Source organism: Nesoenas mayeri (assembly GCF_963082525.1).
Source record: "Nesoenas mayeri genome assembly, chromosome: 8".
NCBI lineage: Eukaryota > Metazoa > Chordata > Aves > Columbiformes > Columbidae > Nesoenas > Nesoenas mayeri.
Window position 1 is genome coordinate 19328012 of NC_137554.1, and position 16540 is coordinate 19344551.

General features: G+C 50.5%; 1 protein-coding gene across 1 annotated transcript; it reads right to left on the reverse strand.

Moving 5' to 3' along the window:
* Positions 1–280: 280 nt before the first annotated feature.
* On the reverse strand, positions 281–1219 carry TMEM121 (transmembrane protein 121; the record flags this gene model as incomplete). The annotated part of the gene is made up of 1 exon (XM_080349122.1): positions 281–1219. The coding sequence occupies one exon, from the start codon at positions 1217–1219 to the stop codon at positions 281–283; it is 939 nt and encodes a 312-aa protein (XP_080205248.1).
* Between the last annotated feature and the right edge of the window lie 15321 nt (positions 1220–16540).

A 16540-nucleotide genomic window follows, 5' to 3' on the forward strand; every position in this document is an offset into this window, starting at 1 on the left:
TGCTCAGGAGGGGAGAAGGTGGTAGGAAGGAGGGAGAGGGTTAGCTGGTTCAGGTCCTTTGCAAGTTAATTTGGTTTGTCTGGAGGACTCCTAGGGTTATACCTGAGATGAAGACGTCTAGGGGACACTCCATAGCTCAATCAAAACATGGTTGGTGTTTTGTGCCTAGAAGAGCCCTCGCTGCCAGGATTTGTCCATCGTGCTCGCCCTGTGCAGCAGGGAAGCAGCATCCCTGCTCCGCTCGGGGCTGTCTGAACCGACACTGGCTGGGGGTCATCCCTCATGTGTCCAGGATCTCACTGGTGGGTGACGGCTCATGGGGGATGCCCTGTGCACTGTGGATGGTTTGGTTGTGGGAGAGGGAGTTCTGCTGGAGCTCCAGGGCAATGGCGTTCTGGGGGAACTCCTTCACCTGCCTCTTGTACTCAAGGAAGGTGCATGCCTTGGTGGCGATCGCGATGATGTTTTTGCCAATAAAGATGGTGGAGACCCTGCTGTCCTGGAACAAGATCATGTTGATGGCCCGGATGAAGATGGTGACGATGTTAATGGTGACCAGGCTGAGGACGGGGTAGAGCATCATTTTTTGTGGGGCAATGTGCTCCCCTTGCATGCTGATCTCACTGAGGGACACGCAAGGCAGGATCAGGAGGAGTATGTAGCAGTAGAAGAACATGAGCCCCTCTGCCCAGATGGGCAGGCCGGTCCTGTGCGGCTCCCAGAGGTTGGCCTGGATGTCCAAGATATCCAGCAGGTCGAGGGCCACCCAGAAGAGGCGTCCCCGCAAGTCCTCTTTCTTCCGAAAGGTCCGTATGTACTCCATGCTGTCCAAGGCCACCAGCACCAGGTAGAGCCCTGGCACGCAGATGGAGAGAAGCAGGGTCAGGGCTTTCCTGGCCACCGTCTCCAGGTTCTTCTTGTCTGCTTTGTAATTCTGAAAGATGAAATACAGCTTGATCTCCAGCACAAAGATGTAGAGGAACCACAGAATCATGGCATAGCCCCGCTTGGCTGTCTTCACCTCCGCTCCCACCCACACTGCCACGTAGCGTAGCACGATGAGGAAGCAGATGTCCCCCACTAGCACAATGATGCAGACACCGATTTTGCGGGGACCCTGGTTCTGCTCCACCAGGTAGGCATCCATGAAGGCCATGCTGGTCATGATGACGATGGTGGTCAGACAGACGTGGCGTTTGTCGGGCGGTGGCAGCACCATGGTGAGATGAGTGTCCCTCCCTCTGTGCCGGCACTAGGGGAGCAGTCCTGCCAGCGAGGGACAAGGGGGCATCCACAGCAAACCTGGGGACCTACGCTGCCCCAGGAAGAGATCCCCAGAGGAGCTGTCCCCGGCTCCTCGCCCTTCGCTGGCTGTGCCCTGAAGGCACCACAGCTCTGCCCCCAGCCCCAGGCAGCCTCTGCCACCAGCAGCCAGGGTTCACAGAGGTGCACGGCCTCCTCGAGGGATGTCCCTCCTCCGTGGCAGGTCCCCCATCATTGTCAGGGTCTCCAGTGATCCTACAGCACTAATGCACCTTCGGGCTCTGAGCCCCAAATCCTGGCACAGATCTCTGGAAAGGCAGGAGGCAACTGGGCAGCAGGGAGGGGAGTTAGCCTCTCCCCAGTGACACCCTACGTTCCTCTGGGATCTGGGGAGGTCCTGCTGAGTCCTCACGAAGAACCACCTTCACACCTATCTCCACAGGGCTGTGCTGTGCTCCTTCTGCTCCTAGCTGCACATGCATCCCTCCATCCCTGGAAAAGAAAGCAGAGAACAAGCATTAGACATTGAAAACCTGCTCTACTTTGCACAGGCAAGTGTATTGCAGCTGCTTATGTTTATGAGACCTCATTTAAATAAAAGATGGATTCTCTCCTGCTTCAGGGGGAGAAGAAGAACAAAGAAGAAAAGGTGGGAAGCCATATTACTCAGAGCCAGATCTGACATGTGCCTGAGTAGGTGGACACCAGGGATGAGGGTACCTGTGCCCTGGTTCCCAAAGGACATGGCAGGTGAGACATGGTGCTCAGCAAACCTTAGCAGGGGACTTAAAACCTCCTCCCAGGACCCCCACATTGCTCTTCTGAGCTCACTGCTAGACTCAGGCACAGCTGGGAAAACTGGCACGTTAAAATAATTTCTCAGGCAGGAGTTGCTCAGAAAGAAACCAAAAAGCCCCAGGGGATTAATGAGGACCCCTAAACGGTGCTACCCTGGTAAGGCACTCACCGCAGCCCTGCTCTCACTATGCTTTGTATCTGCCGTTTAGTACTTCAATTTGTTCTTTCTTGAGGTTTCGGATAAAAATATACAGTCTTTGCTGTAACTGCTTTTAAACTTGTGCCAAGTTTTACAGGGGATTTATAGCCAAGGATGGATAATTCCAGATAAATTAGGTCTTTCAGAAGGGAATGGTGTTCTTTTTTCTTTCCCTCTGAAGTATTTATGCCTTCAAAAGACAGCGATTATTTAAAGGGCAGTGGGTGCATCACAGCACGTTAAGGTTAGGAAGCAGCTTGCTGGTAAATCATGTCCCACTCCCTCTCTGCATTACATGTGTGGTCTGGGAAGCCGGGGAAGGTAGACGCTCCCAGCCCAAGCTGTCCTCATGCCTACAAGAAAACACACAGAAAAACCCTACCCTGCCTCCCGATGCCTACCCAGGGCACCGGGCAATATTAATTCACACTGTTTACAACAGCAGCAAACAACCCTTTCACCACCAGCGCTGAGCAGACTGTTTTCTGCAAAAAACATGCTCAAACGGTGGATTCTTCCCTCTTGTCCGCTCCTGAACAACTTGCAGCAGCTTGGGATAGATTTGATAAACATGTGCATTTGTTACAGTGACCTTTCAGAGCAGAGGAACAGGATCGTGGGGCAGAGCTGAATCACAGGGCTCAAGCGCTGCTTTCTCTCAGGTTAAATCGTATATTACCCAGGGCAAGCACCTCTCTTGCCTTTTGCAAATGGTTTCCAAGCATTTGCTGCAGCACAAGATCTTATTCTTTTTGAGCTGTGCAACAGCTTGTACTTTCCCCACCTCTTGCAGCCCTAGTGCTATTTAGAAATATGGAGGTCTCTGCCTATCTGTGGAACAGAGCTTGGCAGCTGGAGTGATGTGTGACCATCCTTCCATGGATGGGGGACGTAAAACTTTCCTCAGAGGACTATTTAAAAAAAACAGCTAGTTTCTAACCAATCTTTACTCTGGGAAATCCTGGTTCATAATTTTTAAATGACTGTATTTGACAGTACATACAGAAACCACTTGAGAAACTTCCTGGATATAAACAAGAAAATGAGCATGTCAGATAGCCACAAGAGCATATCTGAGGCAAATATTTATTTAGACAAGTATTCACAAAATTTTTCTTTCTGCAGGATAAAAGGCAGCTCACCTGAACGTGATGAGCTTGGAGTGTTACAGATGCCAGCAAGCCAGATTGGAGCCTTCCTATGGGAAGCGATCTAGCAGGCTTTGCATCCTGCTCAGTGCCAGGGCTCCCATGAGCAGGTATTGCAGCGATGCTTCAGTCTTGGCAACTATGGGCCTCCTCACCACAACAAAATTCTATCCATAATCATATATTGTCATCTACCACTATTCTATGCAAACAGCTCTGTTTGGAGCAAGCCAGCCCCTGCTCTTATTACTCTGATGCCTCTGCTCTAGCTGTGGAGTTATTTCTTGGTCTTTCACCTGTTTTTCCCAGCCCTCCCAGCTGTTATAAAGAACCTGTGGTTACCTGAGGATGTGCGGTCACAGCCTTTGCTACACCAGGCAGTTTGGAAGAAAATTAGTGTGCTCCCAACCATTACACCAGTGGCTCATTGCAGTGTGATTAATTGCTGCTAGCTCTGCCGTTACTGGTGTCTGCAACCCACAGCCACCCATCACCAGTGTCCTCCCACATCCTCTCCTGCCTCCGCTTGTTGCCCATGTCCAGCATCACCTGGATGGCACCAGGCACCACAGGTAGCTGCTGGCATCCCCCACACCCACACAAACCCCATCTCCAAGGTGTGGGGAGCAAGTGACTGCAGGCAAACCTGGAGGGTTTCTGGAGCCACTGTCAAAACACAGCCTCATTAATGCCAACAGGTGCTTCTGAACCCTGTCTCTACCTGGCAAATTAGTTTAAATTATTTAAGTGATTTGAATTCTGTCTATAAATAAAAGAGGGAGTGAACAAGGCAAAAGTATACACAATGCGCTTCCCAGGTAGTTAGGATGCTGCACTGCCTAAAGCTTCATTTGCACTTTAATTGCTTTGATTTATTTCAGCTTTGCTGAGTGTAAATCCAAAGCTCCCCTTCACTTAGTCCTTGAGCCCTCTGAAGAGCTGCTGCTCCACAAAGCCCTTTCCCCAGTGCCTGCCATGCCCTGTGTCACAGCACTGTCCCCAGCGTGGGGCAGGACACGGTGATGGACAGAGCCACCTTTTGTGAGGACCGAAAGCTAGCTGTGGCAGAGCCACCCGGGCAATGGCACCGCTCCCCAGCAGCCAGCTGCGCTTCAGGGAGCAACCGAATAACAGCCAAGTGACCTGCTCTCGGCAGAGGTCAGGGCTGGGATGCGGCTGTCAATTGCTTACGCTTTTTATGACCCACTGAATCATTTGTGAGCTCTGTGCACCACATAAGGATGGGGTTTACAAGGAGAGCAAATTCTCCTCTGACTGAGGAACTATAAATCATGTAATCGCCACGCCACTGCGTGTTCCTGCGTCACCTTGCTGAAAATTGATGCCGGTGGGCGTCTCGTTCTGCCTCCACTGACCTACAGGCTGGGATTTCACCTGCCCCGCCAGGGCAGTCCCTGGGCACTGATGGAGGGGGAGCATTGCGGAAGAGGATGCTCATACCCTGGGGAATGGGGAAGGTGCTTCTGCACCCTCCTGCTTGCTCCGAGGCAGTACCGGCATCTCAAGTGCATCCTGTGAAGGAAATGAGATTGCGGAAGATTTTTCCGGACTATGCCCACTAATTGTGTCTGAAAGAGGAAACAGCCCACTTGCTAATGATTACAGATAATTTACCATGTAGGCATGGCAAAACAGGGAAAGAGCTGCAAACTGTTCCCAGAGCCTGCCCAAAATAACCAGTGCAGCAGGGCTGGCAGGCAATACCAGCTCCTGCATATACCATGAATGCATCCACCATGCTCTCACCCTGCAAACCCCTCAGTTCTCTCAGGTGGTTCATTTCTCCCCACTTTCCCAAAAAGAAATGCAAGCAGAAAGTATCAGACCTGTTGCCTCAGTAGGAAAAAAATAAAACCACCCTGTCGATCACATCATTTTGTGATGGAGTGGGGAACTGCTGCTTGCTCAAAGCAGAGCTGTGTGGGGGGTGGATGGCCTTTTGTGTTCGCAGTCCTGTCCCCTGTGGCCATTCTGCCAGGGCTCTGCTGCTGATGCAGCTGGCTGGAGCTGCCAGGAACATCTCCCCATTCACAAACATGCTAAGTTTGATGATATTTGACAGACGTGTCAAAAAATAAAATTAAAAAAAAAGGCTTTTCAGGCATTTTGGGTGTTTAAACATACCATTTAGAGAAGTTAAATGATTCATTTTGATTTGTACATAAAATGTTAAAATTATAATACTATGTTTTGACACTACCAAAACAATTTACCCTTTTCCCAGCAAAAACTGCTGTTCCTTTAGAGGAACTGCTGTTCCTCTACCCAAGCCCATCAGCATCTTCCCTGTGCCCCTGCCATCCCACCCTGGTGCCCCTGCAAACACTGCACCCAGCACTGGCTCTCCCAGCCGTGATGTGATCTGCCTTTGCCAGGAGAATACGACCCAACTACCAACTATACCCATGCCTTTTTTTTTTTTTTAATTCCAGACTCTGTTTCTCCACTTTTGCAAGACCCTATTGCAATTTGACTGTTTCCTCCAGCATGCTCCCACCCACCCTACCTGCAGTGTGCCGGCAGTAGACGTAACCAGCTCCCTCACTGGTCCTCCAGCCGAGTCACCCATAACACTGCCAGTTCCCTAAGCAGGATCTGCCCCATCTGGGAAAATATTTTGTTTGTTTGTTTGTTTCTGAAGAAGCCAGGTCATCCCTATGCTGGGGACGAAGCACATCACAGAGGTGACCAGGCACTCAGTGTGTGGGACTGCAGGCACTGCAGGGCTGACAGTGCACCTGCAACTTGCATTTGCACAAGTCATCTAACTAAAATACACCAAAATACGACCAACTTGGGCCTCTGCTAGCATCTTCCTAGATAGATAGGTCAAACCAAACTGCTCAACAAGTTTCACTTGCAAGCAAAGCCCCAGAGCTTTGTTTTTTTCTGTGCTACAAACAGACACAAATGCAAACACCAGGACCAGCCCAGGCCAGGAGTGTAAAATTTGGATCTGATTTCAGTAGCGTGAGGCTCTACTTTTATGTGTGAATCACTGCCAGGTCCTCACATAACCTCATGTTATCAGTATTCGGGGAAAGGAAAATATGGAACCAGTGCACAGTCCTCACATGGACACTTTGCCCCACTGTCTGCTGGAAATCCCTACAGCTGAAAGATGGAAAGCCTTCCTGCTCTTGTTCATCCTTGTCCTCACTCTCGCAGGGATGCACAAATTTTCCTGGGAGAGCTGGTCCCAGCACCTTCATCCAGGCCACCAAGTGCTCCCAATGCTGCTCTGGCAGCATCAGGTACCCCAGAAGCTCTGGCTGCCCCTCACGTCATCCACATGTGATTGAGTGGAATCAGCTAATTAACAGAAAATGGAGGCTGGTGTGTGAAGCTATAAATAGGAGAGTGCTAGGAGATTCCTGGTGCTAAAAGCTTGCAGGGGAAGGAGCTGTTGAGGGCTCTAGGGCAGAATTCTGGAAATCTCATAGGAAAGCCAAATCTGAGCCCTGTAGGCATCTACTTTAAAAAAAAAAAAAAAAAAAAGTTGGTTTTCCTGACCTTGGGCCAGACTTAGAAGCAGTAGGTGAGGGACCTGTCCTCTTACCTCCTCCCTCACCCACACAGCAGAAGGAGAAGCTGTGGGTGACAAGAGGCTGATGCATACAAACCAGAGCAAGCTCAAAAGGTAAGAGCTGGAAGGACAGAAGGGTCTGACTGCTGCAATCCTGGAAACCCCTGTTGCGTGATGCTGAAGATATTGAGCACTTTCCACACTCAATTGTTTTAGGCAGGTGTTGTGCCAGCTCTGTAGGAAGCTCTGTCCTAGGGTGGAAGGACAGCGAAAATGACTGTGTGTGTTTTGCTGCCAGGGGAAAGCTCCCCCCTTGTCTCTCTGTTTGAGGAGAGGAGTCAGCTTCAGCATCGTGTAGGTGCGGAGGCACTTTGCGAGGACAAGTAGCTCATCTGCCAGCCCCAAGATACAGTTCCTGTACAAAACAAGGGTCATCTTGCTGTCCCTGGGACCTGCCTTGGGCTTGTCCTGGCTGCCGGGCTGTAGTGGCACATTACAGCTGGGCAGCAAGTAGAGAGAAAATCATGCCACTGCTATTCCCTCTGTGTCCTGAGCACGTGGTTGGTGGCAGTGGGATGAGCTGGGCAGTCTGCTGCTGCTGCCATCAGTCTGGCCTCAGATTAAGAGTGATTGTTCTACTCTTAATTAACACAAGGCAGCTGCTGGCCACTGGAGAGCACAGTGATGGTGATAAAAGGAGAGCATATCTGCTGGCTTCTGCTGAGCCTGGCAAAGCTGCCCTTTCCCTGCCATGTACCCGAGCTGCATGCAATGATGTCTCCAAACCTCACTGAGGAACTCTCCCCTTCTTGTGATGTCAGGTTTCAGCTACTATTTGAAGCAGTGTTAGAAATGAGGGATCCACTTAATCCCTGGGGTAATTTTGCTGTGGTCTGTTTTCCCAAACCACCCTGAGGTGGTGTTGCTGACATTAGTTGTGTGGCTGCCTCTCTCAGGGTTTATTCCTCATCTGCTCCTCAGAGGACACCTTCCTGAGACAGAGCCTCTCCTGTGACAACAGGTCTCATCCTCTGATGACACCTGGCATGCTGCTGCTCACTCAGGTCCAAGGCAGCCACCTGCCCTGCCTGGGGAAATGGGGTTTCTGAGGAATGGTGTGGAGCTGCTCAGCGTGTTGCACTTGCAACTGAACCATTTAACCATGAGACGAGAAGACATCTTGGCTACTTTTCTCCCCAAGACTTGTGAGCAGGGAGCACAGCATGTATGTACCCCAGTAACAGCTTCACCAAGAACATTATGGGGTTTTTTTGCTAAGTTCAAGTGCAGCAAAGCTCACCTCAAACCTCAGCAGTGCAGAGACAACAAACAAGAACAAACTGACAGGTGATTGCAAAATCAAGGGACCTTTGCCTTGCCACACACTTGGCTGATTTATTTTGGCAAGGCTGCTCCAATGTTAATTATTGATGGCAATAGTTCACCGCTGGTCATCATGAAATCTTAGCAGGCCAAGAACTCCCGGTGGCACATTCTCCAGCAGACAGCTATTAACTTGTCTGGTCTTAAATCATGGGTGAGTCATGGTAGGGGCTTGTTGGTGCCACAGAGCTGGAGATGGGCCTCTGTGGACTCTGCCCTACATTTTCTCTCTATCATTTAAGTCCAAGACACTGTCAGATCCTTCTGGAACATGTGTTCTGCAGGACAGTGTGCCGTGATGCTTGTTAGGCTTGGGAGGACGACAGGCAGATGCGGTTGTCCCTCTGAATAGACACCAGGCTCAGGGTCATCCTCCCAATGCTGTGCATGGCCCAACCTCTGGCATGGTGGCAATGGTGGCGGCTGCTGCTCTGACATCACTTGGGAAATAAACATTGCACCCATCTTGACGCAGTGCAAGAAAAATAATGCCAGCCCAGGGGTCGCCAGGGAGACATTTATCATCTTCTGGTTTCCAGCCTTTCTTCTACCAGCCATCTAATAAATCTAATAAAATCTGTCTTGCTGGTGTCTAATTCAATTCCAGCATCCAGAGGCCAGGCTTCTTATATCACTCACAGACCTAACCAGCTACATCCTTGGTGTATGAGCCAGGCCAAGGGGCTGCTGCAGGCTATTCCAGGAGAGAGCAATTATCTTGGATCAGAACTTGCTCTCCCAATCAATTATTTGTTTACAGGTTTTCCTTGGGTCGCACCTCATTGAATTATTTAGATGCTTGAGCACCATTGCCAGAGGCAGCCAATGACTTCTAGACTGAAGTTTGGGCACTAGAATAGGTGCCTTGTGTTTCATCTCAGAGACAACTCTCCACAGCACCTCTGTTTATACCCTCACGCAGCACTCGTGAGTCTGCAGTGTGTTCAGCCTAATGCCATCTGCAGCAAGCAGCTGAGCTTTGATTCCTGCTCTAAAGGTGAAGGACTTCCAAGGTTGCACAGAGAGTTGTGACCAAGCCTAGTTCCCCAAATTTGCTCCAGCACCTGGAAGCATAGGGGCAGGATGGTGGCTCTGCTCCATGGAGCATCTTCTGGTCCCTGGCTCCAGTGGCTGCAGGGTCACCTCTCAGCAGAGCTTGGAGGCTCAGAGACAGGGCTGCAAATGCCCTGATCTCAGCTACCAGGTGCACATCTGATGAAGGCCCGGGGATTTGTCTTTCCACAGTGCTTCCCTCCCCAAGGCACTCCTCCTGCCTCCCAGGCAGTGACACAGTGATGCTCCAAGCCACCTGGAGCCAGACCTGAGAGGTGCTGGGACCTGCCACAGCCAGGAAAGGGTTGGGGTGGCTAGAGTGAGCATGTGCTGAGAGATTTGATGTAACAACCTGTATATCTCAGTCAGGATCTCTAGTACCTTCTTCTTTGCATCCATGCTGCTGTGTCAGCCAGCTGGGGATGCTCCCATACACCTTGTGCAACTCAGACCACCAGCGGCCCAACCAAACCCTGTGAGGAGCCCCTGGGGGTGCCTGAGCTGTGTGTTAGGCAGCACCCCATCGTGCAGGAGGTGTAGGCTGCTTGTTTGGCCTGGAGCCTGTTTGGATTTAGATGTTCATTTGCATGAGCTGTTGGTTTTTCAGGCTTTCTTTGCTAATGAAAACTCTTTCTCTCTGAAAAAAACCCTCTTCATTAAAAAAAAAAATATATATATATATATATATATAAAATCATCAATCCTAATTGTGGATCTGTGCTTGGAAGAGCTGTGAGCTGGGAAGGGGGGTGGGCAGGGGCAAGAGCCTCAACCCCAGCGATGGGGATGCTCCTGGAACTCTTGCTGCCAGCCCCAGGGGAGGAAGGTGCTCAGCATGGAGACTGCATGGAAATTGGGAGGTGCTATGGCTTCCCTGTCCAAGAGCAAGAGCAAGCTTCCTCTGCCCCAGGAGAATGTGACAATTTGCTTGCTGGAGCTCATTGCCAAAGAGATAAAATATTTATGGCTGCTCTCACTTGCTTCCCGTTTCAAGCCACGGTGACTTATTTGTTACAAATTTACATGCATGTTTAAAGACATCTTTACATTCTTTCTAAGTACAAAAGGTTTATTTCTCTGTGTAGCATTTTGCCAGTCAGAATCAGCCACCCGATGTACTCCGTGCCTGCATTTGTCCCCAGCCTCAGAGCTCCCTTTACTCTTGGTAATGATTATCATTATACTAAGAAAAATGGGTCATTTAGAGTGGTTTCTCCCCAAATGAAAGGCTGTGGGATACAGGATATCATTAAAATTCTAAACCTGACTTCCAGCCTCAAAAGCAGGCTCTTGCTATTCGGGTATCTCTGCAGAGGGAGGGATGGAGAGAGGGGAGGGGGGTGCACGATGAATATGCTTTGGCCACGAAATGACTGGCTGAGTCTGCGTGGCCTGTGGTGTCGGCATCTGCACTGGCATTAAACATCCCCAGGGTTGAGGCCATCGCTTGCCCGGGGGGTGGAGGGCAGAGGCCACCCCCCCATCCCCTCCAAGGCTGTGTGCCTCACATGCACCCGCTTCCCAGCCACATCCTGCATGGGACAGTGCAACCAGAGCCAGTGATGGGAGCTAATTCCTACCATAAAAAGAGCAATTTAGCTCCTGCCAGGAGGGATGTGGTTGGATCAGGTCCCCTGGAGAAGTGGGAGCTGGCAGGCTGCAAAGCCCGCACTTGGGCAAGGGAAGAAAGCAGGCTGAAGCGCTTGGATGCAGCGTCCCTGGAGGTAGCACTTGCCTTGTCCTTACACATCGCTAGAGCTGAATTAACCTCCGTCTGAGAGTGTCAGTGCTGTCCCTCGGGCCAGCTGGCCGCAGGCTGGGACCTGCTACTGTGCCCATGACCCCGGCTGCCTGGGGATGGAGGAGACACTTGCCCAAGGTCTCTCCCCACCTCCTCAGCCCTGGGTCCGGGCTCCACAATGACTCCTCGCCTCCTCATTTCTGGGGATGGGAAAGCATGACCTACCCAACTTCAGTGCTAGGTAGTCTGTGACAGCACATCTCCCACCTGCCTGGTGTTCTTCAGCATGCTGCTGCCACAGAGTTCTCCTTTCTATCTCCTAGTATTCCCAGAAGAGTCTTCACGGGAAATGTTTTGCTTGGAAAGGCCATGTGACTTCTGTGCAAGCCTGAAAACTGTTGTGTACAGAGCTGTAAGGCAAAGCTAATCCATTTTGCAGCTTAACCAGCTGCTGAAAGATGTTCTTTAGGAGCGAGGAACTGCTAACTGTTTTTCTGCCCCCTGTGAAATGGGAGGGACAAGGGATATTCAGAGGATGAGAGACTGAGACTGACCAAAATGGCTAATCTAGAAACAACTTTTAGGAAGGGAGCCTTGCCCCAAATTGTCAACTTTTGAAGTTGTTTCTTTCTAACTGTGCTCAGAAAGGACTGATTTCTCATTCTCTTTTTTCACACTTTAAATCAAAATGCGTATGGAAAGCTCTCATCTGCTGATCACAGCCAAGCAAATGCACGGCGGCCAACGCCACGTCTCGCAGGCGGGATGCAGCAACAGCCGCATCAGCCCACTGTGGTGACTACATTAGGCAGCTCCACATCGCAACATCAACCTCACGCTGTCCCAACCGTTAATTAACATCGTGCATCACTTCCAGGCTTGTCCTGCCTGGGTGTGCAGCTTTCCCCATGCCACACCGTCCCTGGGCACCCAAAAATTGTGGCAGCTGCATGCAAGGGAGTGTGGGTGGGATGGGGACATCACCAGGGCAGGACGGGGAGAGCTCCTCCTTGGGGCCATGTCTCCGTGAGGTGTGTCTGAATGACTTGTTAGTTTTGGTCTAGCAGACAGGCTGGAAATACAATATAAATCATTTCTGTTTGACCACCATTTAATTATTTTGACTTGGGTTTTTGAGCAAAATAAAAAACTGGAAAGAATGAGTAGGAGTCAACCTGAGATGCTTTGTTCAGCCTCAGAAAGACATCCTTTCTCTCTGGGGTTATTTTACCCTTCTCCTTCTCCACACCTCCCCTCTGCTGCTAACTTTAGATTGACTTTAAACCAGCAAACTCTTTAGACTTTTCAGGAACAATAAAGAAGATAAACACCATGTTGTGCAATTTGCTAGAAAACACAGTTCCAGGAGAAGAAGATACAGACCTCATTCCCAAGTAACGTCAGACAAAGGCAAGAGCAATAAAACCTCTCTCTATCCACTAATGGCCACCAAGCCATCATGCACCTTTGCTGCTTCTCTCCATGTGGGAGGGAAGCTCATCCCTGGGGAAGTGGCAGTAAAGTGTGGATCAGAAATCTCCCAGTTTTTCAGGGAAAACATGAAATGTGGTAAATGCCTCTTTCTAGCAAGGATTTCTCACTGAATTCTCAACTCTAAGAGGCACCAGAAAATCAGTGATTGCAGAGCAGCACACAAGCATCCCTCCTGTTCAAAATGGGCAATGATGAAGACCTAAGAAAGCAATGAGACTGGTGGGGGCTGGGGGTGCTGCAGCCTGGGTCACTGCTCAGCTGGCAGAAGGCTCACTGGGCTGCAGAGGCACAGCGGAAGCACTTGCAATCAGCTTTTAATATTTAATTTGCATTCTGAAACCTGCGCTGATTTTTGCATGACCATTTTCCCTCTCTCAGCCTTACCTTTCACCACCATCACCCTCCCACAAGGTTTCCCATGGCCACACCCCCCCTCCTGCCTGATTTGCCTCATTAGGCACCTGTTTCTCATTAGGATTCCTGGCAGCCCACCTCTTAGTGCAGGGGGATGCGTGGGGACCCTCCACCACTAGAACTCTGGGGGTGCTTGTCTGCTTCATGGCCCCATGCATTACAACAATGCTTCCCTGTATTTACATATTTGCATGAAACAAGCCGTCTCCCGCTCTGAGTAGTTAATTCCCATGTAAGCAGGTAGCAGCTAACATCTGCTGCAGCAGCACTGGGAAGCTGCCACCGCACTCGGCTCTTGCCCGCAGGGATGTCTCCACCTCCTGTGCAGCCACCGCTCTCTGGGTATAGGCAGCCTGGAGGGGCTGGGTGTGAGCACTGAGGCCAAACATTGGACAGTAAATCACAGATGTCTGTTGTCTGAGGGATGCAGCAGGAATGTGCAATTGAGAGAGGGGTCCTCGCACCCCCTGGTCTTTGGCTGGTGCCTGCCCAGCCCCTCTCACCTTGGTGGAGCAGGCTTGGAGTCAGGGAGCAGGGCAGCAGGCATCAGGCAAAGATTATCTCACCACAAAACCAGCTGCTGAATGTTCCCACCCCAAAAACGAGAGGACCCAGGTCTATGCAACTGGGGAAAGGCTTTCAGACATAAAAAACACTGCAGCTGAGCTCTTCCAGAAGAAACAGCAGCAGCTCCTTATTCTTTCCAGGCATGGAATAGCTCCAGTCACCCTGGGGGCTGATTTCAACATGATTTCTGCTATTTCAGGGTTCGGTGAACCAAGTGAGCACAAAAGGCAAATGCTGCTGTGAGCAGCCTGGGCTGTGTTTGCTCCTGCTGTGTACTGGGGAGGCACAGTGGTCTGGGGGGACAGTGTCCTCTTTTGTGGTGCTGGGGGGCCTGCCTTCCCCACCATGGCTGGGCCTTGGGTGGTCAGCAAAGGGGAACCGTGCTTTTGGGATGGAGCTGCCCCCCAATCACACTGCCCAGCTCCTCAGCCAAGGAGCGCCTGCCACCAGCACAACCCTATAGGACCTGGGGAGAGTGGAACCCTCCTTTCACCTTGTGCTGTGTCCTATGGAGCCCTGACCCCCTGCTGATGAGTGCATGGCTTGAGTTGTTCATCACTTAGCTCAGCTTTCTGCTTACTCAACAGTGGCCTCCTGCCAGAGGAGAGAGTGGCCTCCTGGGCTGTGCTTTGCTGGTACCACAGCACTCGTGCTCCTTCCCTGGGGACAGCCATTAGTGCCATTAGCTCCGTCCTGCTCTGCTGCTCTCCACGATGAGTGCTGGCCCAGGGAGGGGACAGAGCTCAGAGGAACTCTTGGCCAGAAGGGATGCGTCCCTGCTTCTGCGAGATGCTCTTTGGGCTCTTTCCCCCAGCATCTTGCTTCAGCTCAATTTTAGGGAGGTTTCTTCCCACCTTGGGAGTTCCACAGCCCTTTCTTGACCTCCTTCTCTTCCCAGCCACCTTTGTGTGTCACAGTCATTACCCTACTCCTGTGTGACATGCTTGGGCTGGTGGCTGGCCATCCTTCCCCACAGTGACGGTTGGGTGTTTCTAACCATGTGATGTTCTGCTGCAGGAATGGAGTGGACCAGCCCAAGTAGGACACACTCCCCACCTTCTCTACTTCTTTGCCCCCCAGAAACGAGGGCAGCTCTAGCCTGCAGTGTGACCTGGGGAGGTGCAGCCCCCCACAGTGCTCAGCTCTGCTTCCTGACTGGGGTGGTGGGTCCTCTGACCCTCCAAATCACCCCTGGTACCGGGACAGCTGGATGAGGAGCATGATGATTTGAGTATTCTTATGACTGCTGACGCACCTATGGCTTTTTGGGTGCGTCTTTGTGTTCCCTTCTCATCGAAAGATGATTTCTTTGTGCCGTACTCCAAAATAGCTCGAGTGTACTTGTAGGAGAGACTGTGGAGAGCTGGCTTTTCTTTCCTCTGAGCTGAAATATAAGTGCCATTCTGCATGATGTTTGTGTGCGCTCCATCCTACAGGATACCCTGTATAAACCTCTGGCCCTGAGCAGTGGCAGGATTGAGAGAGCACGGCTAGATTCAGGCTTGCACTAATTTGACATCAGGCCAGCTCTAAACTGATTAGGGCACACCCAGTGCAAACCCTGAATTAGTCCAGTTTACAGGTAAATAATAAGTACATACAGATTTCCATTGAATGAATTACATGTGCATAAATATTCCCCTTCTGTAAATTTAAGCAAGGTCTAGAGACACAACTGATCATTCATCACCATACAGATTTGCCACTGTCAAATTGCTGCTAAAGCTGGGATCCCCTTCTCTGCCGAGCCAGGAGTCATCCCTCCAGTTCATACACAGTTTGGTCTATAACCGTTGGCTGAGCATCTTCAGTAAAAAAACAATGCAGATAAGAGGGAAGTAAAGAATGAACCTCTGACAACAAACAGAGGTCACATCTGTCCCCTTTCTGCTAGCTGATAGACATGTTACACCAAACACCAGCTCCTAAAAAGTCATCACTTATCCCATGTCTTGCTAGACAGCATCCGCTGCAGGCGAAATTATAGATGGACTGTTTGAAGTGATAGGAGATGCTAAAATCCCATTACAGGTGTCATTTTTTCTGTCAACATGTGGGGAGCTTGTATCTGCAACTTCTGTTTGGTGATGGTGAGCTCCCAGAGATCAGAAGGCCCCTTGGTGTCAAGCGATACCCATTTCCATGGGCTGGAGATAACCCATAGTGGCAGCAAGTGTTTTGGGACTCTGCAGCGAGAAACAGCATGACTCATTTTGGACAGTGCTCACCAGGAAAAGTCCCTGGGAAAGAAATTTCTTTGATCATTATCCACTTGGAAATTCATCTATTTTGGAGAGAAAAAAAAAGGGCACAACAAAACACACACCTAAACAATTCATGTTCAGATGCAAGCCCTGAATCTGAGCCTCGTGCTCCATCCCCAGTTTAACCAGGAATCAGCTCATCACCTGAGAGACCGCAGCAGCCGATGGGGTTTTGCTGGCAGCTGCTGCCTTTGGCTCTCTAGACCCCTGCATACTAATGCAAAGAAAAATGGGATGGATAATTTAATTCTACCCTGCTAGAAGCAAAGCAACACACAAGCCTGCTCATCCTCTCGTCTAAGTTTAGCTCAACAGCGTATTAAAGAGCTGCCACTGGATTCTTGCCAGCCCCTACTTAGCTAAACTACCTGACTCTGCAAAATAGCAGAAAATTCTCCATTCTGCATAATTTCTGATCCTTGGGAGAACGACCCACATCCGTCAGGACACTTGACCCCCAGGCCTGCAGGAAGCCTGTGTAATTTGGGAAAATGGGTAAAGCAATGAAGGTTTTCTTGTGACATCGGGCACATTTCCCATGGACATGCTGCTGCCTGGAGCTGGGCTGCTGGAGCCTCCGCTCAGGGCTCCCTTCGCCCCTCTGCTGCAAGCTCATGAACAGTAATGAATAAATCTGTCCCTGTTCACTTATAAATGGTTTATAAAAGG